The sequence below is a fragment of the Tympanuchus pallidicinctus genome, unplaced genomic scaffold (assembly GCF_026119805.1).
Source record: "Tympanuchus pallidicinctus isolate F22 unplaced genomic scaffold, pur_lepc_1.0 scaffold26, whole genome shotgun sequence".
NCBI lineage: Eukaryota > Metazoa > Chordata > Aves > Galliformes > Phasianidae > Tympanuchus > Tympanuchus pallidicinctus.
The window spans coordinates 8,324,644-8,346,610 of NW_026294743.1; the positions used below are offsets into that span (position 1 = coordinate 8,324,644).

The following is a 21,967-nucleotide window of genomic DNA, read 5'->3' on the forward strand; positions in this document are numbered from 1 at the left end:
TAACATAATAACTTCACTTTAGGCCCTCCTGCTGGAAACCTGTCATCCATGTGTAGGACCTGACAAAACAGGTATAATTTTAGAAGCTGTACTTGACAGTTCAGCTTTGCACCTGGAGAGAAGATATTCCATGAGAGGAACTTGGTTTGCATTCTGAACTGTTAATGTGCTTGATGTAGAGCATGCTTCACTTCTGGTGATGTCAGCGCCTCTGGGGATTTGCTGCTTCTTTTCCTTTTTCTTTATTATTTTTTTATTATTATTATTTAATGGATATATCTCCTGTTGTTAGCCTGTGCATTTGTATTTCAAAAAGGAAGAAGAAAGAAACAAGCAACTGATAATCTATGATACCAAAATATCAGAGATTAGTATCACAAGCTTCTTAGAACACTGTGTTGACAAAAAGCAGGTGGCTTCTGTTGGAGCCAGGAAGGGCAGCTGTCAGCTGGGTCCTGCTACTGGTTGCACATCTCTTCAGTCCTTCCTCACCTTGCTTTTTCTGATTCCACTCTCATAAACCTCATTTGTAATATTGCCTGTCAAGATTGAATACTTCCCGTGCGATTCTCTGTCTGCTGGGGTCAGCACTGATGGTTGTGTGTCTTGGCTCCTAGAGCCTCTTTACTGTGATGGCCTCTTACTTGCTTTCTATCAAGTTTTCTTTTACTTCCTTGACTGCTTTCAGATCATACAGATATGAGTGCATTGAACTCAAGCAAAACTATCTGGAAGGCCGTCAGTTCAGATGAGATCCTGAACTGGTGAGTCTGAGCACATAGCTGAAGGCTGTCCGGCCATTTCTCTGCAAAGATGAAGGTGGTATAAATGAAAGAACTTCAGGTAGTTGTGTAAAAGCTCAGCTCGGTTTTTTTTTCCCTGTGCCTCTCAGATAATTGCAATATAAGGTCATGTTCAAAAGGAACAAAATGCTATAAAAGCAATAAAGAGAAGATTGCATACTGTTGCTGGTCCTTTTTCATCAAACAGATGTGATGGCTGAAGGCTAAACAGATAAAACACGTTGTCTACAATGGCACCTGCACCTACAGTGGCACCTGCACTCACAGCTCCTGTCCTTGAGTTTTGCCTTTCAGTTCCCTTAACAAATTTCAGGTTCACGCTCAGCTCAATGTGATCACAAGAAGAATCCAAAAGGAGTCCCTCTTTTCTTTTCTGGACAGAGTATTTATAGCTGTAGGTACTGAACAATTAGTTTAAAAACTAATCCCACATCTTAGTTGCATTTTAAGCTTGTATCTCAAGTGGCAACCAAGGGCCATTTCTTGATCTCGACTCAGCTAAGGAGCGGTGCTTGCCTGTGAAGCTTAAGCTTTCAAGTTACATCTGCTTTTACATTTAGTTTAGGTTTGTACAAAGGGATTATCTTCTATTTTTTCTTATATAAAAAAAAAAATAGAACACAAAACCCAAGCACTGAAAGACTTAACCACTGATTTCACTGCTCAATACTGTGCAGGATGCACAGTAATGCAAAAAACTTCTCTTTGATTGTGACAGTGAAGATTTTTCTCATGTATCAGTAAATGAGATAAGGTTTAAATCTGAGTTTTCAGCTAGTTCAGCCATTTTGGTTTGAAAGCAACCAAACAGTATTTATTTCAGTAATTTGGTGAATGTGAAAGCATCAGTCCCTTTCAGCAAGCTGGATCATGTGCTTCTGCCAGGTGGTGGAAACTCTTTGGCTACTGTGGGCAGCCATAGCCTTAGGGTTAGGACACTTCAGAGAGGAGATGAGCTAGTTTTGAATACTTCAAGTCAATAGCCTTAATGTTTTTCATCATGTGACTGGGAGCATGTGTTCAGTATTCAACTGCTGTGTAAGCTGTCAGTTCTCTGTCGTGGTTTTTTTTTTTTCTTTTTTTTAAGCTGGGAAGATAAAAAGTGCTGTAGAATGAGTATTTGGTATCGACTCCTCTGTTGTGAAGGTCAGAAGCAGTGGTGATATTCTGTATTGGTACGTATCATTGAAGTATAGCTTTGTCTGTGTGTTTCTGTGCTTGTCCCTGCTTGCTTTCTTGTGTAGGGAACACTTCAGGTTGTCTCTTTTTACACCATCAAGATTAATTTCGTTCTGGAATAGCAACGAACAGAACAACAATGAGCTTTTTATATATGTATATTCTCTGAAATTTCTTCTACTTTGAGAGTACCTACTGCATAAATTGAATTAGTTTTTAACATGTAATCGATACCTGTATATTTTTTCCACTTAAGGAACTTCATTCAACTGGCTTTATGATTTATTTCCTTATATATGACCTGTAATTTGGCCAGAATCCTTTCTCACAGCATGGCTGCAACAGGAGCTGTCCTGTACCTCAGATTTGTTCAGTTCTTAATTATTCGGTTTCTTGTGTATGCTTAAGAATTTTTGTACCCTGTGCTAACTTGAGGAAGTTGAGGAACTAATAAAAACTCTAATATCTCCTATGTTCGGCTTGAAGCATATAATTTTTAAGCCATTTTCATGAAGAAAAATTCTGCTAATTACAGGAAGAACACTGTGTGAGAAATTTCTCAATTCTTTCACCCCTTTTCCAAAACTTAAGTTTGGAAGCTGAACTGTATAATCAAAGAATATTAGGATGCTATAAACACAAGACAAACAAGACAGCGAGGCAAAGCAGACTATGATAATTAAAGAGAATAAACAGAAGGCTTACCCCTATCCTGGGCTCACTCACAGAACACCAGCAGAGCAGATCTCCAGAAGAGATCCTTCCCCCCTGGTAGCCAGCTCTTAAACAGGTCTAGGAATTGCCTTCACCTGTGCTCCTCTGGCTGACTCACGGCTCACCTCAGGTGATCAATCAGAGGTTCAGGCCCTGACTCAGCTGTTCCCATACACTGGACCATGTTCTTGTTAGCTCTCTTTGTGTGACAGAATGAGCAAATAGGGGCTCAGTCCTGTCTCGCTCCAATTTATAGGATGGAGAGGAGGTTCTTTTATTATCTATATACCCAGCATGACATTAAGAAACAACGGTTCAAATGTTGGTCCGACCAGTTTATTACAAATCTTAATTTTCTATGATCTTCTTAATAAATCTTCTATGATTCTATGATTAGGGAAATGGGGAAGGGGAGGATGGACACTATTATGAATTAGGGTAATGGGGAAAGAAGGAGAGCAATAGAAAAGAAAGAAAAGAAGAAGCAAGGAGTCTGTATAGGAAGCAAGAGGGAGATAGGCACCACCATGGATCCAGCGTGGTTCATAGTTCAGTCTTTGATCTTCAGTAGTGGTGGCTCTTCGGGCATTGCTGTTCTGTTGATGACGATGAGGAGAACAACGACGACGAGAACGACAACTACGCTGACCATGGCGATGATGGCCCCTGTTCAATGGTTTCAAAGCGGCCGAGTCAGCCGTCTTTGGAGTGACAGCTCAAATCCAAAGTGGTTGAGTCAGCTCTCCTTGGAGTGGCAGCTTCTTGCTCTGGGATCCCAGCAGAAACTCCTTTGTTCCCATCTTCCGGGCCTTGCCAGCAGATAAGAGGGAGCAGGGATGCCCATCTGCATCCTGTTTCTCACAGAACACGATGGTATCATTGCCCAATTTTCCCATACTTAGCTGGAACTGTTTTGTCACAGGACAGATCTTCCGCCAGTACAGCACTCCTGAGCACTCTCTTCTGAAGGCAAGCAGCTCTGGAGGAAGAGGCTTTCAAATGTTCCCAAAGTGAAATTGATTGTCACACGGTTAGCACCCATCACTTGCCTGCTCAACAAATCACTCAGTGTTATCACAAGAAAAACCTCAGGAAGCAAGCTTTGAGCCAAAAAACAAAGAAGGGTTCTCACACCACCCTGTGGCTCAAAGATTGCTTGAAATGAAGCATTAGTGACCCTCCACGGTGGTGAGGAAAAGAAAAGGGAGAAAATAAAGACAGCAAAGAAGCAGGAGGGGGAGAAGGGGAAGCTAATCGTTACACAGTTACTACAAAAGATTTCTTGGGCTTGGTTACAAATGTTGCCCTGATCTGTTGGACTTGTCCATCATCAGTTGAACTGATGTTACAAAGTACATGGAGGATGTTACAAAGTACATGGAGGATACAACACGTTGTGTAAGTTGAATAAAACATGGAATCATTCAAGGTACAAACATAAGAGTTGCAACAACACACAGTGCAGAAAATAGGATACATTTGACCCATGGGCCACCTGGAAGCCGGGAGAAGGAATCAAAGTCTAGGCTTTTCCAGGTTTGGACAGGAACATGGGCTATTTTCCATATAGCCTGGGCAATTTGTTTAACAACTTTACCATTATCATCAATCTTTAGACAACAATTAGAATCATTCAGTTTTCCACAGACACCACTCAGTGATACCTTAGGAGTGGTGACACGAATGTTACATGATGAATAAAAGGTAGAAACTGAAAAGAGACAACCATACATTTGGCAATGACCATACAGTTAACAATAACCAACAATAATAAATAAGTTAAACAAACTTAGGTATTTGTGTCAGCTGCTTTCCCAACCCAGGAACTCCCAGTGTAAGCCAGGATCCAGATGGTAGAGGTTGTGATGTTTATGGACAGCCATACAATGTCACACTTCAGTTAATTCATTAAAGCTTATCTACTCTAATTTGACAGTATGTGGACTTGCCATGTAATGTTTTCTAAGATGATTTAGTGTCTCGAGAACTTTCCACTTGAGCATTTCCAAAGCAATTCAAATGCTGAGAGATATAAATGTTAGTTTGGCGAGTTCAAGCATTGTTACAGTCCACAGAACTTTTCACAGGACAGTGTGTGCAGGATACCCCCACAGTACAAACCATCACAGAGGGTCATCCCAGAAACACACACATCTCCTGTTAAAACTTAGGCACTGTCCAACAACCATGGTTTGGATGGAACTCCTGGACTGGTGTGACACTGAAAAGCATCAGTGCAAAAGGCTTTCTGATAGATTTCTTTTGTGACCACATCTAACAGATATTAGATGGGTCCCTTGATTCATTTTCCGGTTTGTTAGGAATTTGGAAACACTGTGGAGGAGTTACATGCAAATCATAATCAGTTTGGTAAAAAGGGGTGAAAGAAGGGGTCAAAAGAAATGGTATCACTGTGCAGGGAGTACCGGTAAGCCAGGATGACTGTAAAAACCCTGAACCCAGTTGTGAAGTTTAACAGATCCAAGGACTGATATCGATCACCACTCACACCCACAACAATACTAAACATAGCACTACTGCAACCAAAAAATGCAATCAAGAGGTACATCCGGTATTCTAGTGTGATCAGATCTTCAGTATTTCTGTCACAAAACACAAATGGTTAAAATCAGCTGTTAGCCTTTTTGTGTTCTGTCAAGGTCCCGCGGGGTTCTTCTGTAAAATAAAAGAAGACACCAACTTGCTCTTTCTGGGCTTTGTTAACGTGGTTAAAAGATGAGGAAATGAGTTGTATTTGGAATTTCTGATTAGTTTATATCGAAGATCACATTTCAAGGTTCTTATCATGTAAACCCTTTAGAATTGTATATATTTTTTTCTTCTTAAACTTCCAGCAAATGACTCCTCTGTTACTGCTATTACATCTTTTCAACTATAGAACACATTCGTATGTGTGAAGATCACATTCAACATTTTTATTTCATCTGCTTTTGTTTTATGCCAGCATAACCTCTCTCAGTAGGTACTGTCCTCATGTAAGTTTTGCAGGAAGCTTTGCTTGAGTTAAGGGACAGATGGCTGACTTATGTGCTTTAGGAACGGTTGGATACTCGTGCAAAGTGGCAAAGATCCCACTGCTTACATCCCTGTGTTCTATGTGAAGAAATGGCCCATTTCTTGCCACCTGATTTGTTTTGTCTCACCTCTTTCATTGTGACACACAGACTATCGAAGAACAGCTCATAACTTTGGCTTTCTTTGTGTGATTCTGCTGACATCTTGCATCTTCTGCATTGCATCTTTTCCAGACTGAGGAGTTCTGGTCAGCTTTGTTGGCCTAAAGAAAAAGTTGTAGCTATTCTGTAATCTTCCATATATAATCTTCTGTAATTTGGACTTCTGACAGTATGAAGTTCTCACCTGGTGGTACTTTATATCAGATTAATTGGAGAACTACTGGTGCATATTAAGCTCTTTCTCATTTCCTTGGCATCTTGTTTGTGAGTGGCAGGAGTCACATCAGAACCCACAGGGATTTGAGGGTTGATTCTGTTGCCTCCCTGCCCTCAGCATGTCTTGATTCACGGCTGTCAGTACAGAATTTTGTGTTACCACCAAACTGCTCATGCTCACAGTTCTATCTGCAGCTACCCAGCAAACTTTGTCACTTAACTTTTCATTCCTTCTTATGGTAACTCGCTTGCTGCTTAGAAGACTGAGCTGTTTGCCAGTGCAGAGTTTCAGCTCTGCAAACAACTCTTGACATTGGCCAACCAGTTTAGGTATACTTCACGAGACCCAACAGCTGGGTAGAGGAGAGGGATTGGAATTAGAAGTCCTATCACCTATTTTTAGAGCTGCCAGCTGGCTGGATGTTTATGGTGGATATTTTAGCGTTGTAGGAGTTACAGGGAATTGTTAGAGAATGTGAGGATAAGCAGAAGAAAAAGTGCACGAGGAAAAGATCTGGATTTGGGGGGAGCATCTCATTCCTTTGGAGGGAATGAGGTATTTCTTATTATTGAAAAAAGGTGGATGATGCTTTGTCATCTACTGTTTATGAATACAAAACATTTTATCAAAAAGCAGTCACTGCTATATATAATACATTGCTGTATATAGTGCAGTCATTGCTAAAGTGATTTTAATTGTAAATTTCTTTTCCTGATACACCTTCCTGGGAAAACAATACTAGAAATTCTTTGGCTTTTGCTGGAAAGGCAGAAGATTCATAGCCCTTAATCCAGGTGGACTGAGTGAAACTTTTCAAACATCCAGGTGGACTGAGTGATGCTTTTCAAACATCCATCTAGGTGAAAAGATCACAGTCAGGTATGGGATAAAGACTGAATCTTATTCATACCCCCCAGTTACAGTTGAAAATCCAGCTTAGAGTAGAAACCTGGAGAAGGGAAAGCCCTGTTCTGCAACCTGAGGACTTCTCAAGAGAACTGCAGAAATGGTTTTGGTAGTACTCATTGTTCAGGTGTTGTCCTTTGCTTTTACTTGAAAGCAACTTCTTTCTGTTTCAGAAGCCAAGATACTGACTGTGAAGGAGATAGTTGCATAGTTTCACAGTTCCATGACTTTTCTGAGGTTGGGCTGCTGGGAGCTAATAAAGTATGATAATGTTTGAGAAGTGAGACACGCTTAGGGTAAATTAGAGCGTGGAATCAAGATGTGGCCATGACTTAGCTCCTTTCTGATCAGGAAGTCATTTCTGTGGCTCTCAATTTGCAAGGCCAAGGATTGTATGCAAAGTGTGTGTGTATGTGTTTTGAAAGCTTTGTGTAGATGTGTACATTTTGAATTGTTGTCACTTTTACTATTTTTTTCCTTGGAAAATAATGTGCGCCTTTGTGTTTGTGGGACTACAGCTTTGGAGTGCTTGGAGTGAAACAGGTGACACACTAAGGAGATGCAGCACAAAGATAAAATTGGTTTTGAACCTGAGCACTGAATGGATTTGGTGCTAGCGCCGTGGTGTGGTGCAGTGCACCTTTGTGTGGGGCATGCACATTTCAGCCACATTTACTGAAAGTGAAATACTTCCTTAAACGTAGGAGAGCCCAAGAAAAGGGGTGAAGAAGCATCGACCAGTGAAATGTCAGAAAATGTTTGTTTAAAATGCTTATATAATACTCTGTATTACTGCTACATTTATGTAAGTTTTAATCGTAGTGTTGTTTCATTTGAGATAAACCTCAATCTGTTTTGCATTTTCAAATATGAAGTAACACGTTTTCTTTTCGTAGGTTATAAAGCAGCTAAATGGAGTCTGAGCAGCTGTTTCATAGAGGCTACTATCGAAACAGTTACAACAGCATAACCAGTGCAAGCAGCGATGAGGAGCTTCTAGATGGAGCGGGTGTAATTATGGACTTTCAGACCTCTGAAGATGACAATCTCTTGGATGGTGATGCATCAATTGGTAAGTTAATGCTAATTTAACCTTAAAAACTCAATTCTTGGTCACTGGCTGGGCCTGAAGATTGTGTGTTAGTTCAACTGTTTTTTTCCTCTTATGACTCTGATTTCAACGACCAGCAAAGTGAAGCTGAGAGGTTTCCATGGCTTTACTCAGAGCTGAGATTCATTTATATTATAGAAGTCTACATTGATTTTAACTGTTGTTGCTGAAGTGTAAGGCAAATTCAGCAGGAAGGTGGATTTTTGTAATGTTGTCAGACTACAGTTTTTTCAGGGCACTGATTGAAATCAGATGATTATGTGAGCTGAAAATGATTTACAAACACATGATCTTACTGGTATTCCCATGTCTAGGTGCTTTGATCTGTCTCTGTGGGCGTCTGTGTCCTGAGTGAGCTTAGAGCTCAAGCTCAAGCTTCAAGAAGCGATGGTGCTTCTTGCTTCAGTAAAGAACTGAGTTGCTTATATTGTGACTTCAGTGTGAAGACAGTTTACAGTCTGGCATATGGTGTTAACGTAAAATTGGCAATAGTTAACCTTAATATGACAACCTGTAAACTGGTAATTCAGAAGCTGCTGCTAGGGTAGCTTGTATCTGCTCGCAGCGATAGCAGCAGCGCTGCTGAAGAATATATGTCAGCAGATAATAATGCTCAACACTGCAGACACCCCAAACGGTCTTTACTTGTGAGCTGGGAGTCCTTTATCTAAAGTAAGGTGAAAGCACTCAATTTTTAGCCTCCTAAAGGGGCTCTAAGCAATAGCACTGAAATGTGGCATTGACAGCTAACGTTGTCATTATTTGGGGGACAGAGTGGAATTTTCAGCGTGCAGGTGGTTGTATGTAAAAAGAAAATGTTATCACACTAGAGGTTAAACGTTCAAGAAAGATCTAGAGGTTGTTTACTTTTCCAGCAATACATGGATACGTATGCTTTTTTCTACTTGGCAATCACAGTTTATAAAGAATACAAAGAAAAGGAACTTCTCTTCCATTAAGAACTTCAGTTCTCGTAATTTTGTTAGCTGTTCATTGTTGTTTTCCACAAATGCAAGCAAAGTCTTCAAAGTCATTTTACACCATTGACATGGTTTCTTTTCTGTACATAGTATAAAACTGACTTTGACTTACCTCTCTTTGAAATTATGTACACCCTGTTTTCCAAGTGAGTGATTACTGCGTTAAAAGACTCATTGTAATTTTTAGGTAAGGATTACATTTGCTCTCACATGATTCCATACACGAAGGGCACGTGAAATAATTGGTACCAATCATAAGAGCAAGCATGAGACACAGCTGGTTTCTTTGAAATAGCTCAATGTGCAGTTATCACTTATCTGCTTTTCTCCTATGTAATTGTACTGAGGGCTGCAGACTCTTTGCCTGTTTTTCGTATTAGTAATGTGGCTGAAAATGGGATATCTGACAAGACAGAACCGTGCTTTTTTTACCTTTTTTTTACTGATAACACATGAAGTTAATTCTGTTAATCTGTCAGGAACACAAGTAGCCATGCACTGTGTTTGCATGGGTAACTAGCTAATTAACAAGGTTCTTCCTTCCAGGACTTCAAAAATCCCTAGCAGAAAACAGTGACATAAGAGTTAACTGGAAGACTCTTGGGTTAAAGGGAGAAGGGGTTAAGAAGAAAAAAAAGAGATGATCTTAGTTATTGGATGTGTGAGATGTGGGTGTTTGAAGTATCTTTTGTGTCTTACCTGTTCATCGCCATGGTGATTCTCCTTAGTTCCAATGTCATGCCTTGCCATTGATCCATAAGGTTTTTGATTATAAAATACAGTATACTGTGATGTTACTTTTTTGAGCATGATTGTTGTCTATGATCTGTTACTTTTTTAACAGGTTTATTCTCTAAAATGGAAATTTGCTTCGTCCTTTTCTAGCTGAACAGTTCTATAGTGGTTTTTCAGTGTTAGTCTGGGCTTCCATTGTATTTAAGGTCTTACTTTGCTTCTTAGGTAAGGAACGTATTTTGTTTTACAACAGCTTTAATGACCTTTTATTCATTTCACTGTTGCATTTTTCAATCAGTTAAAGGATGTAGATACAGTTTTCACCAAGTCAGTATCAGACTCCAATGTTTTCTACATAGGAGAATATTTGTGCTTACTAGCCCTTAAATAACTGTTACTTACAGCTTTCCATATGCATGGGTGGCACCTGGAAGGGAATATCAGGATGTCTGATATACAAGAGCAGCCATACTGGGTCAAACCACAGGCTGACCTAGCTCAGCATTCTGTCTGAGAGATCCAGAGTACTTAAGGAGGAGTTACAGCAGGGTGTGTGAGTGCTCCTTCCTCTCTGAGAGGTTGTATAGCAGTCCTGTTTGGCTGAGGGCCTTTTATACCTAGTGGTGATTTCTATGTTTATAGTCCTTATCTGGGGATCTTTTTTCCACTGACTTCTTTTTGTGAAGTAGTTCTTAAGCATGCACACCATTCTTTGACAAGTTTCAACATCTTATGGAGAAAACCATCACCTTTTCTTTATTTTATATGTAAATCTAGATATAAATACTGCTGAAAACAGCTGTAACTGCCAGAGTTTTGGCTTGGCTAGGCTCACAGAGGCTGTGCATTAACATGGACTGACACACAGGCTTCATCCTTGTACAGCCCAACTGCTTAAACTATTCTCTTTGTTTATAGTTGTAGCTGTGGAAAACCTTCTACTGAGACACTGGGTTTTTAAGGGATGTTATGAAGCTTATTGGAATGAAATTGATGTCGATAGGAAATGTTTGATATGAAACTAGAACAAGGTGACCTGGATCTAGGACGTCTTGACTGTCTTGATTGCTAAATACTTGCACTGAGGCTTGTTATCTGTTGGCACAGGGATTAGTGCATGGATGGCATAGTGCTGTCCCTGTGAAAGGTGGCAGTCTTCTTTTAAGGGGACAGAGAGAAACGAATCATCAATTAAAACTCCATGTCTCCCACAAAAAGAACCGCGTTAGAACAGTCATTAAATTGGAGCAGAGCTATGAACAGTGTACTAATCACCTCTGAAATATCCCAATCAGTTGTAGCTAATTTTATTTTATTTTTTTCTGTGCACAGTGTATTCTTGTTAGGAAAAATTTGTTGTCCTTGCCTTCTCTTTGTAGTGCACTTGATCCTCCAATGTTGTAGCTCTTATTAGAGAAAATGGTTAAAAATAATTTAAACTGTTTTCCATTGCTACTTACTTTCTTCCCTCCTCTCTTACTTCTGTTCTAGGTTTTGGTTTGCTTAGCTGGACCTTGCAGCTATCTCATGCTTTGAATCATATTTATTGCCTTTTTCTGTACCTTTTCCAGTATCTTTAAGGAAGGGATCAGAACTTCCCAAAGCTTTTGGAAGATAGACATGTTGTGGAAATAAAGTGGAAGGTCTTCAATTTTATTCAGACTTCTACTGGGTGTTGAGTTCGTGATTTCATGAAATTCAAGTATGCCTGGCATAGTGCAGTATTCTTTTTAACAGAACTGGTGTTGATACTGCATCTGTGTTCATACAGCTTATGTATACATGGAGAAGTCCCACTGCTTTTTCACCTTTGCATTGTTGTCTTATCTTTGCTTATCCTGTAGAGGAAAAGAACCAAAAAGATAAGAAATAGCTAATAGCTAAGAAACTCAGAAAATGAAAGCAACTTGTTCTTATGTATACAGAAAATAGCATGCTTTCATTTCAAAATCTTCCTTGCATGATTAGTACACTAAAACAAGATAATTTTTACTGGGGATGTAATGCTGACCAATGTAAAACAACAGAACAAACAGAAATAAAAGTCTCATGGCTGATAGCTCCATGTAGTCTGATCACAAAGGTTTTCTTCCACAGTCACTGGGGCATAGATCATGAACGGTGTGATGGACAAACACGGAAAGAAGCGTAAAGAAACCTGAGGAGAGCAGTCTTGTGTTTTGGGTGGAGATGTCAAAGTAGTTTTTAGGGACTGAAGGCCTATTTTTTGTATGTTTTATTTTTGGTGTTACGTGTTAATGCTGCACCATGTCTTCTTTATTTGACCTTTTAAAAATCTCTTTCTTTCTTCTACTGTAAAGTTTTGTCTGGCAGCGGGGAGCCTTTCCTCGTATTTCACTGCCATGCAGTGAAGTTCAGCTGTCCTAAGAGGGGAGTCAGTATTAGATTTCATTACACAATGTGTTGCAGCTGTATGACCTGTTTTACTGCATTGTTTGCTCTTTGGGTTTGACTGCAATTGGCTTCTGTGTCTGATCAGTGACAAAAAGCACCACTGGATATTATACCAGGCTGTAAAAGGTAATTCAGGTACCTGTGATTGGCCAATGAAGAAGCAAGCCTGTTCAGCTCAATCCTGGAATAAAGTGTTCTCCGTTATTGAATTCTGCTTGCAGTCTTTTCACCCAGCAAATTTGTAGGAAACAAATAAAAATGAAAAAACCAAAGTCAAAGTAGGAAGACACGCGATTTTCTTTCTGTGTAATAAAATGCAAATAGAATAAAACCTGGAATGTATTACCATTAAACACATTCCTCCGGGCTTCCTTGACTCCTGTTTTGTTGAAGCACCACCTGCCTTTAAGAACATAGCAGGAGATGTTATAAATTAGTTTACATTTGCATTACGTTTAGCATCAAATGTTCCTGCCCTGGTTTGTCTCTCATTGAGGTTTTTGATGAGGTGGCAATGGAAGCAATAACAGTCCTGTGTACTGTGGCTTGATACAGAGCTGGGCAGCCTTTTGCCAATACTGTTGTGATAGAGCACTGGTTTCATAATGAATGAAATAAGTTTGGGTCTCTGCAATTTGGAGAGAAAAAGAAATACAGAAATTACTGTCTGATTTGAAAGCGTATGCAACTGAACCTTTTCTTTCTATTTTTCCTTCCTTGAGATAGTACCTTTCAGTTATTTCACCCTGGATCTGTCCGGGAACTGGGAGAAGGCATGTATTACCATTAAACAGGAAGTTTGTCCTTCTTGTGCTGTGTTTAGTTTTCCTCCTGCTGTCATTATACGACCCACATAAGAAAGCTTCGGGGTTTTGTACAGAATGAACACAGACTGAGGGGGCTGCAGGATCAACACACTGAGACAAGTTAGGTAAGAGGAGACATCAAGATGGCAGTGATTTGATCTGGGCTAGATTTGTCACATAGATTGAGAAAAGGGTGAATGTAAGAGGAAATCAAACAAGGGAGGAGAATGAGGTAGGAAAGAAAAAGAATGGGAAACCATAGAGTTAGGGACACTTGGTGTATTTAGGTACTCTGTTAGTGGATGCTTTCATATGTATCCGTGAATTGATAATATATGGATTAAATTAAATTCAAAATGATTGGAATAGTAGCCATTTTTCAAGATAGCTCTTGTGTAGCATTTTCAAAGTATCATTACCTTTTAGCTGTTGAAGGAGCATTTGTTTTGAGTAATAAGGAAGAAAATGACAGCAGTCATCAAAATCTTTTGTATAAGACACTGACATTGTGGTGTAGGGGATGGAATAATAGCTGCCATGGTAGTGGTTAGAAACAATGAGAACGCACGCTGCTGGGAACCGAGAAGGGAAAATGACTCTTCTGCTTGAACACTGCACAGAGAACTGTATTTGGCAGCTGATCTACTAGCAGGGACCTCGGAAGAGCTATTTCAAATTCGTATTAGACAGGATCTAAAAAATTTTTGAAGCAAGCACAAAGTTGCATCAGTTCTACATTGAAGATTTGGTCATTTTTTTCCCCTATATCTGAAGTCTGTCAGATACAACTTCCAGCTGGCCGCACCTTCTGTCCTTAGCAATGTAGTCTGAGCTGTAGACTTGTGTGGAAGTACTGCCTGTGCCTCAGGGCAGTGAACAAGCTCAGGTTCACAGGCTGGCTGTTGCTCTGCTGTAGTGTGTTCTTGTTGTCAGTTCAGAGGCCTTTGGTAGCAATAATCTTCCAGACATCAAATGAGTTATTTGTAACCCTTATTTCATATTTTCTCCGACGTGGAGTTTAACTGCAATCAACATACCGTAAATGCACTGGCAGCTCGTTCTGTAAGGGTTCGTTTTTCAGATTACAAACGCTGTTGCCGTAGTCTTCCTGCTGCGAATGCCTTTTTATTAGAGCCCTGTAATAGGATTACTGACTCCTAGTTACTGTTGAGGTACGGAGCTGAGAAGCGCAAAGATGTCTTGGGTTTTTAGATCAGCATAGAGCCGAGAAGAGCCTTGACTATGACAAGTCTGGGGTCTCCCGTGTACCAGCGGTGCTACCAGTGGGACAGTAGTGCTGGAGCCGCGCTCCTCCCGAGTGCAGCACCTGCGGCCTCAGGTAACGGGCGGCGGCGGCGGCGCTTCCCGCTGACGTCAGGCGGGCGGGGCTCGGCCGGCCGCTGCGCCGAGGCGGCGGCGGTAGGCTGGGCTCGGCCGACATGGCGGCGGGGCCGCGCTGAGCGCACGGGCGGCCCTTCCGTCGGCGGGCGGGAGCAGCTCCTCGCCTCCATGGACGCCTCTTCCGACCCGTACTTGCCCTACGATGGCGGAGGAGACGGCATTCCGCTCCGGGAGCTGCATAAAAGAGGTACGGGGCCCCAGGCTGGCGCGGCGGGTTCCGGTGGAGGCACTTGGTCCAGCGGGAGCCGGCGCTGCACGGAGGGCGCGGCCCCGCGTTCGGCCGCTCGGCACGGCCATCTCGTCGCGCAGAGCGGAGCTGCGGCCGCAGCGGCGGGAGCGCGTCGAGTCGTCTGTCCCGGGCCCTCCGGCAGTCGGAACGCAGCGCTCGTCTTTGCCTCTCAGGCTGCCCTGCGTGCTCGTAGGCTCGACTCGTCGCGGGTTGCGTAGACGGTGCTGAGCTCTTATGGAACCGGAGCCTGTGGCCGTTCCTCACGCTGTTGCTTGGCCAGGAAGCCGATTAGCAGCAAGCCGGGGTTAGCAGTGCCGAGAGAAATCCTCTTCTGTTGCCTTTTGTTCCTTACTGCGCGTTTCGAGAGGAACGCATTTCCGAAATGTTTGGCATTGTAGTGGGAGAAATTGCAGTAAGGATGACTTACAGTTACGCCTTCAAATTCAATTTAAACTGCAGAGCACATCATTACACATCGAGCCTCCGCAGACTGTAGTTTGATGTTTGTTGAAATGTCATCTGGCATCTTAATAGCACCTAGCTTCTAAATATTCTATAGACTCTGTAATGAAAACAGCTGGGGTCGTTCACGCCTCGGTGCCAGCAAGACATCTGCCCCTTGTGACATGTCACTTCTTGCAGCTTCATTCAATTCTCTTAAGGCTTGCATTTCTAATATTCCAATACAGTTTTTCAAAACCTCACCGGTGCTCTTCTTCTATTTGCGGTGGCAAACTTAGAAAACCAAACAGAACTCCATAATGTCATTTTTGCCATAATTTCTTGAAAATCTGGTTTTCTCCAGTGCACATAACTCAAAATAAAATTGATTCTCCACATCTTACAGTGTGTGCAACAGATTGCATTAAAACCTGCTTGTACTTCCTGCTATTCTATAGTAACACAGTCATTCTTGTTATTGTCATTTAGCTGCCAAAACAAAGCTTAAAATGCCAACAATAAAACCAGGAACTTAAACTTTTTTTTTTTTTTTTTTTATATTACCTTAGAATCTGGAATGGACCACTACCAAGCTGTTTTTCCTTGCGTATCTCTGAGTGTTGAGTAAGAAGCTAGGAGAAAATGGGCAGATACTTAAGGAGAACAAGCCTAGTGGTTCAAGCATGGGGAATTTTTTCCTTTATTCACATCCTGACAGTACTTAAGTCCTGCAGAGTAACGTTCCTGTCTTGCAAAACTGCTTTGTAACAGCAAAGTATTTGTTGCACTAATTGATTGCAGCGGCTCAGCCCACAGTGCTGCGCCTCTACTGGGGTGAAATGAATGTTTAACTCATTAGAGGAGTTGAAGATTTAATTAACAGACTTAACTAACATTTGATGAAGTGAAATGTAAGGTATGATTACACCTGACCCATTGATTAGGAAGATAATTTTCTTTTCTTAGTGCAAATATGCCATGAAAGATAAAATATGAAGATTCTTAGAATATATACTGATTAGTTGTTGATCTTTTCCTTGAAGGGCAAGTAGTAAATGGGAGAGGATGAAAAAAAGTAACAACATATAGAATGACAGCATGGCCTGGGTTGAAAAGGACCACAGTGCTCATTTAGTTCCAACCCCCTGCTGTGTGCAGGGTCATCAACTACCAGACCAGGCTGCCCAGAGCCACATCCAGCCTGGCCTTGAATGCCTCCAGGGATGGGGCATCCACAGCCTCCTTGGGCAGCCTGTTCCAGAGCGTCACCACCCTCTGTGTGAAAAACTTCCTCCTAATATCTAACCTAAACCTCCCGTCTCAGTTTAAAACCGTTCCCTCTTGTTTTATCACTATCCACCCTCATAAACAGCCTTTCCCTCTCCTGTTTATACACTCCCTCCAAGCACTGGAAGGCCACAATGAGGTCTCCCTGGAGCCTTCTCTTCTCCAAGCTAAACAAGCCCAGATCCGTCAACCTTTCCTCATAGGAGAGCTGCTCCAGCCCTCTGATCATCTCAGTGCCCTCCTCTGGACCCGCTGCAAGAGCTCCACGTCCTTCCTGTGCTGGGGGCCCCAGGCCAGGATGCAGTGCTGCAGATGGGGCCTCACAAGATATTACTGGATACTTTTTATCTGGACTGCTCTCTTTAACTTGCTCTGTCTTGATACTTCAGGCAGTAGTGAGTGCATCAGTCTAGACCTCATTACCGGCTGTGGCGTACTGAAGTGTAACTGCAGGAAATCAATTCCAGTTTAGTCTTCTATAGTTAAAAGTGCTATTTATCTCCTTAGAAAGCATTTTCAGTCCTGACTTGGGTTTGCATAGATGAGAATTAGTTGATATACACATTTTCAGAAGAATTTGTAATATAAGCCATTTACTGTAATATATTTTATATAAATATGTTTTTTCTTTATGTTACTCAGTTGTTTTCCCTTGGGTGTATTTTCATTATTCTTCCTAGCTGAACCCATTTGATGGTGTCCAGTTATCAACATCTTGCTGATCTTCCAGCCATTCATGGACATGTTAGATTTCCATCCCCTTTTATTTTTCCCTTTTCCCTCCTCCTAAATAAACATTCACTTCACCATCCTTTAAATGTTTGAAACGTGAACAACAGCAGTGCATTCCTAGCAGCCAGGCTGTCAGTGGTAAAACTGGAATTCCAGCAATCTTGGGGGTTGTTAACCCACTTGTATTTGTTATGTATACCTAAACACGTTTTTGATTTTGGAAATCCTTAATCCAGATGAATGAAACGCTATGCTGTTAATAATTAGCTATTGAGCTGCTAGCCTTTTTAAGATATTAAAATATGCACATGAAGAGCAGCATACTGAATTACATCGTTTTACTAATCTTTCTATCAGACAAAAGGACTCACAATAAACTTCATTGGTTTTGCACTGAAGTTCCAATCACCACTGCACGGAAGCGGAGGTCACAATGCCCCACAGCTCACAGCATGCCATGAGCTGTGGGGAAATCTTCGCTGTGTTCTGGTGTCTGGAAAGCTAATGAGGAAATCAATGTTATGCTCTTCTTGGGCCTGAGCATGCCCTGACTTGAAATAATCGTATTAGCACGATTCCTGTTTTTGTTGCATCCTGTCTCTCCCTACCAAAAGAATATCTAAGCAGCTCTTTACGTACATGTGGCAGCATTTAGGAATCTGATTATCTAGGTTTTGGTTGCCTTGACTTTGTTACCTTAGATGCTACATTATTTTCTTTTTCTAATGTTTGCTGTACAGAACTTCACATACCTTCATGCTTTTTTTCTCCTTCCTGTGCTGTCCATCTCATTTTTAATCAGTAAAATCAACTGCATAAGGATCCCTATAATGCTTCACTTGTACACCTAAAGTCACGCATCTAAAGTCACTATTTGTTACAACATGGGCTGTACTCTCTGCGTAATTCAAGACAAAAGCCATCTCTAATAATAAAGCTTTTTTGTTCCTCCTGTTTCTAAGAAACGAGAACTGATTCTTCTACTGAAGTAAAAGCTTGTGTAATCACAGAATACCAGGATGTTATAATTACAAAATAAAGAAGACAGTTAAGCAAAGCAGACTATAATAACAAAAGAGAATAAATAGAAGACTTACCTCTATGCTGGGCTCACTCACAAAACACCAGCAGAGATGATCTTTAGAAGAAATCCTTCCCCCCTGGTAGCCAGCTCTTAAACAGGAGGGGTGCAGCCAGGCACCTCCCCTTCCTGCAGCACAGGTGAATTGCCTTCAGCTGTGCTCCTCTGGCTGACAGTGCTCACCTCAGGTGATCAATCAGAGCTTCAGGCCTGACTCAGGAGTTCCCATACAAAGCCAAAGCTATTTGTATTTTTTAACATGTTCTACATAAGAAGCACTATTTTCCCACCTTGCCTTTTTCTCAGATTCTCCTGTGCTTGCAGTGCATGCAGGTATACAGAACTCTCTGCTTCACTCTGAGGTGCCCCCGTACAACTTTCCTAGCTCCTACTTTTTAAAGATTTTTTTAAACTAGATTTTTTTTTCCTCCCAGAAGGAATGAGAGGAGAGGATTATTGCTCCCCACTTTGTAAAGCGTTTTGAGTATTTTCCCTGTTCTTTAAATCTTGTTCAGAGTTTTCCTGATTTCCTGGTATTTTAGATTTGTAGCTGATATTTTTTCTTCAGCTGCTGTATTGTAGTCTTTTTGTATGAATATTGGTTGTAAATCAGAGAGCAGTTTGTAGCTGGTGAAACAGGTGATTTGATGCAGTTTAGGAAATCAACCTAAAGAGGCTGAAAATTTGTTAACTGTGCAATGGGTGAAGTATTACTTGTTTACAGAGACTTAATGGTCATTGGTTATCAGTGGTAGTGAATGATACACTCTGGCATAGAATCGTAGACTTGCTCAGGTTGGAAAAGACCTTAAAGATCATCGTGTCCAACCACAACCTGACCATGCTACCCTAACTCTAACAGCCCTCTGCTGAATCATGTCCCTGAGCACCACATCCAAACGGTTCTTACACACATCCAGGGATGGTGACTCAACCACCTCCCCTGGGCAGCCTATTCCAGTGCTTAATAACCCTTTCTGTAAAGGAATGTTTCCTGATATCCAACCTAAACTTCCCGTGGAACTCAAGCTGTCACCAGTGAGAAGAGACCAACCCCACTTTCCCTCTAATCACCCTTCAGATATTGGAAGGGAGCAATAATGTCTCCCCTCAGCCTCCTCTTCCCCATACTGAACAGCCCCGGTTCCTTCAGTCTCTCCTCACAGGCCATATTCTCCAAGCCCTTCCCCAGCCCTGTTGCCCTTCTCTGGACCTGCTGCAGCACCTCTGTGTCCTTTCTGTACTGAGGTGCCCAAAACTGAACACAGCACTCGAGGTGAGGCCTCAGCAGGGCTGAGTACAGGGCAGGATGACTTCCCTGGTCCTGCTCACCACTCCATTCCTGATCCAAGCCAGGATGCCTTTGGCTTTCTTGGCCACCTGGGCACACTGCTGGCTCATATTCAGCCCACTGTCCAGCAGTACACCAAGGTCCCTTTCCATCAGGCAGCTTTCCAGCTATTCTTCCCGAAGCCTGTAGGGTTGCCTGGGGTTGTTGTGGCCAAAATGCAGGACCTGACACTTGACACTGTTGAAACTCACACAGTTTACCTTGGCCCATTGATCTGGTTCATCCAGGTCCCTCTGTGGTGCCTTTCTCCCCTCAGGCAGATCAACACTCCCTCCCAACTTGGTGTAATCTGTGAATTTACTGAGAGTGCACTCAATCCCCACATCAAGACGGTTAATAAAGATGTTAAATAGAAGCAGCCCCAGCACCAAGCCCTGGGGGACACCACTCATGACCGGCCACAGCTGGATGTAACTCCACTCACGTGGACTCTTTGGGCCTGGCCATCCAGCCAGTGTTTCACCCAGCAGAGCATACTGTGCTTCTCATCATGGAATTTAGTAGTTATTTTCTGGTCTGGAAAAGACAATAATGCTTAATGCCTTTTCTTGAGTGATTACTGACAAATTTAAATAAATTGCCAGTGGTTTCTTTTTTTTCCTCCTTTCACTGAAAGCCTTCTATTTTAAAGTCTGAATACCGATACAGAAAGCAGCTCAGGCACTGCGACGTACCTTGTGCATACAAATCTTCTTTGTAATGAGTGTAAACAATCCTTATGGTGTACATTGCACTCAGGACTCTTCCCTGCCTCCATTCCCCTTGCTGCCTAATGCCCAAGGACACGGGTGAACCAAAGCCTTGGATTAGTATCTGGCTTCTGGAAAGATGCAGCCCCTGCTGATTTTAGCACTCAGCAGGTTTGTATGGGCATGTCAAGGAGGGCTTATTCCTGCTTCTGGTGTAAACTAATGAGCTTCATTTTCACTCACAGCAGTGCAATTTTTTCCCTCCTTTCTCACTGCTGAAAGTAACACAAATAGAACACATTGCATGGATGTCAGCCAGGCGGACTGCAGCTGAGCAGAGTACTGTGTAGTTGTGCATCTTCTGGAGCAAGGGTTGTGTGAGCTGCAGCAAACTGATGAATTCTTATTGTGGGTGTTAGCATTCAGTAGATTATAGAGAAACACCTTGGAGAAATTGAGTCCTGTACTTGCTCTGACATTGGTTCCATTATCACGGAATTCCCAGTGTTGGAAGGGACCTCTGAAGGCCGTGTATTCCAACTCCCCTGCAATACACAGGATCAGCACAGCTACATCAGGCTGCCCAGGGCTTTATCCAGCCTCACCTCATCACTGAGCAACCTGTTCCAGTGCCTCAACACTCACTGTAAAAGACAAAAATCCTTCTGTCTAGCCTGAATCTATTGACATTGTTTATCTATTGTGTTCACACTCCTGAAACCTTTTTAAACAGTCATCTTTGGGGATTTTGGGCTCTGTGAAACAGATATTGCTGTATACTGGTTGGATATTAATATTGATGTAGGAGTTCTGAATTGTTTCCAGCAGAAAGACATAATTAAAATTTAACAAGACCCCAAGGATCCATTCGTGTATTTCGGTGTAACTGGTCTGATAGTTTGCTGCTGTGCTGAGCCTGTTCACCATTCCCCATCTCTTCTCTCTCTCTGTTCTTGGCTGAAAGCACAGTACCTTGACTCTAGGTCTGTGCAAAGGCAGAGTATGCTTTTGCTGCTTAGTTGCATCAGCATTTTAGATTGTTTTTTTTTTTGTGCAGACTCATGGTGTGACAGAGCTGATCCAGGGGTGAGAGTGGAAGTTCTCCACTCCCAAGAGTGGGAGGTAGAAATGGGGTGGACAAGATTGGTTCAGCCTTGCTGCGTTGCTGTGTCCTGAGAGATGTTTCATTTCAGAAAATGCTCCAAGCTGATGCAAGCTGAGTATTTTGTGATATGCATTCAGAAGATGCAGATCATATGCTGTATGGCATACGTAGGGGGTCTTAGAATTCATGATAAAGTTCTGGTCTCTGGCTTGCCAGCCACCCTCTTGAACCTATTCATGTCCAGGTTCCGGTCTCTGTGGAAGCTGTGTACATTTCTTCTATAGACAATGTTGGGTAATTGTTTAGATAAGCAAGCACATGGTTCAGAACCTCATAAAAGTCTATTGTGCACTGTTTGATTACCCAGGAAACAGTACCTTTAAAAACAGTTTCCAGGTTGGGTCTTGGAAGATTTTTTTGATGTGTTGAAAAATCCTAATGCCACCAAGAGGCTGAGCCCATCTGAGCTGACAGTAGCACTGGCCAACTTGTGATTTCATCTTTAAGACATTATTGTGGTATAGCGTTTGCATTGGCCAAATGATTTTGTTTGTGGTCAAACAAGTGAGAGTAACCACTCTTTAAGTC

At 41.9% G+C, this 21,967-nt stretch overlaps 2 protein-coding genes across 7 annotated transcripts in view; one reads left to right on the forward strand and one right to left on the reverse strand.

Annotated features, from left to right (window-relative positions):
- NEK1 (NIMA related kinase 1) overlaps window positions 1–2,821 on the reverse strand; it is a 53,312-nt gene extending 50,491 nt beyond the window's left edge. Inside the window, exon 1 of the mRNA XM_052690156.1 lies at window positions 2,688–2,821. The gene's annotated coding sequence lies outside the window, so the exon portion shown is untranslated. The remainder of the gene's footprint in view (window positions 1–2,687) is intronic.
- CLCN3 (chloride voltage-gated channel 3) overlaps window positions 1–21,967 on the forward strand; it is a 49,032-nt gene that overhangs the window by 4,226 nt on the left and 22,839 nt on the right. For 3 of the 6 annotated variants that reach the window (XM_052690168.1, XM_052690172.1, XM_052690174.1), the window contains exon 2: window positions 7,913–8,088. In XM_052690168.1, the coding sequence (XP_052546128.1) occupies window positions 7,929–8,088 (160 nt within the window). In that variant the 5' untranslated portion in view covers window positions 7,913–7,928. Of the gene's footprint in view, window positions 1–7,910; window positions 8,089–14,479; window positions 14,652–21,967 lie in introns of those variants that run through there. The other 3 variants (XM_052690169.1, XM_052690170.1, XM_052690173.1) reach the window with 3 other exon arrangements.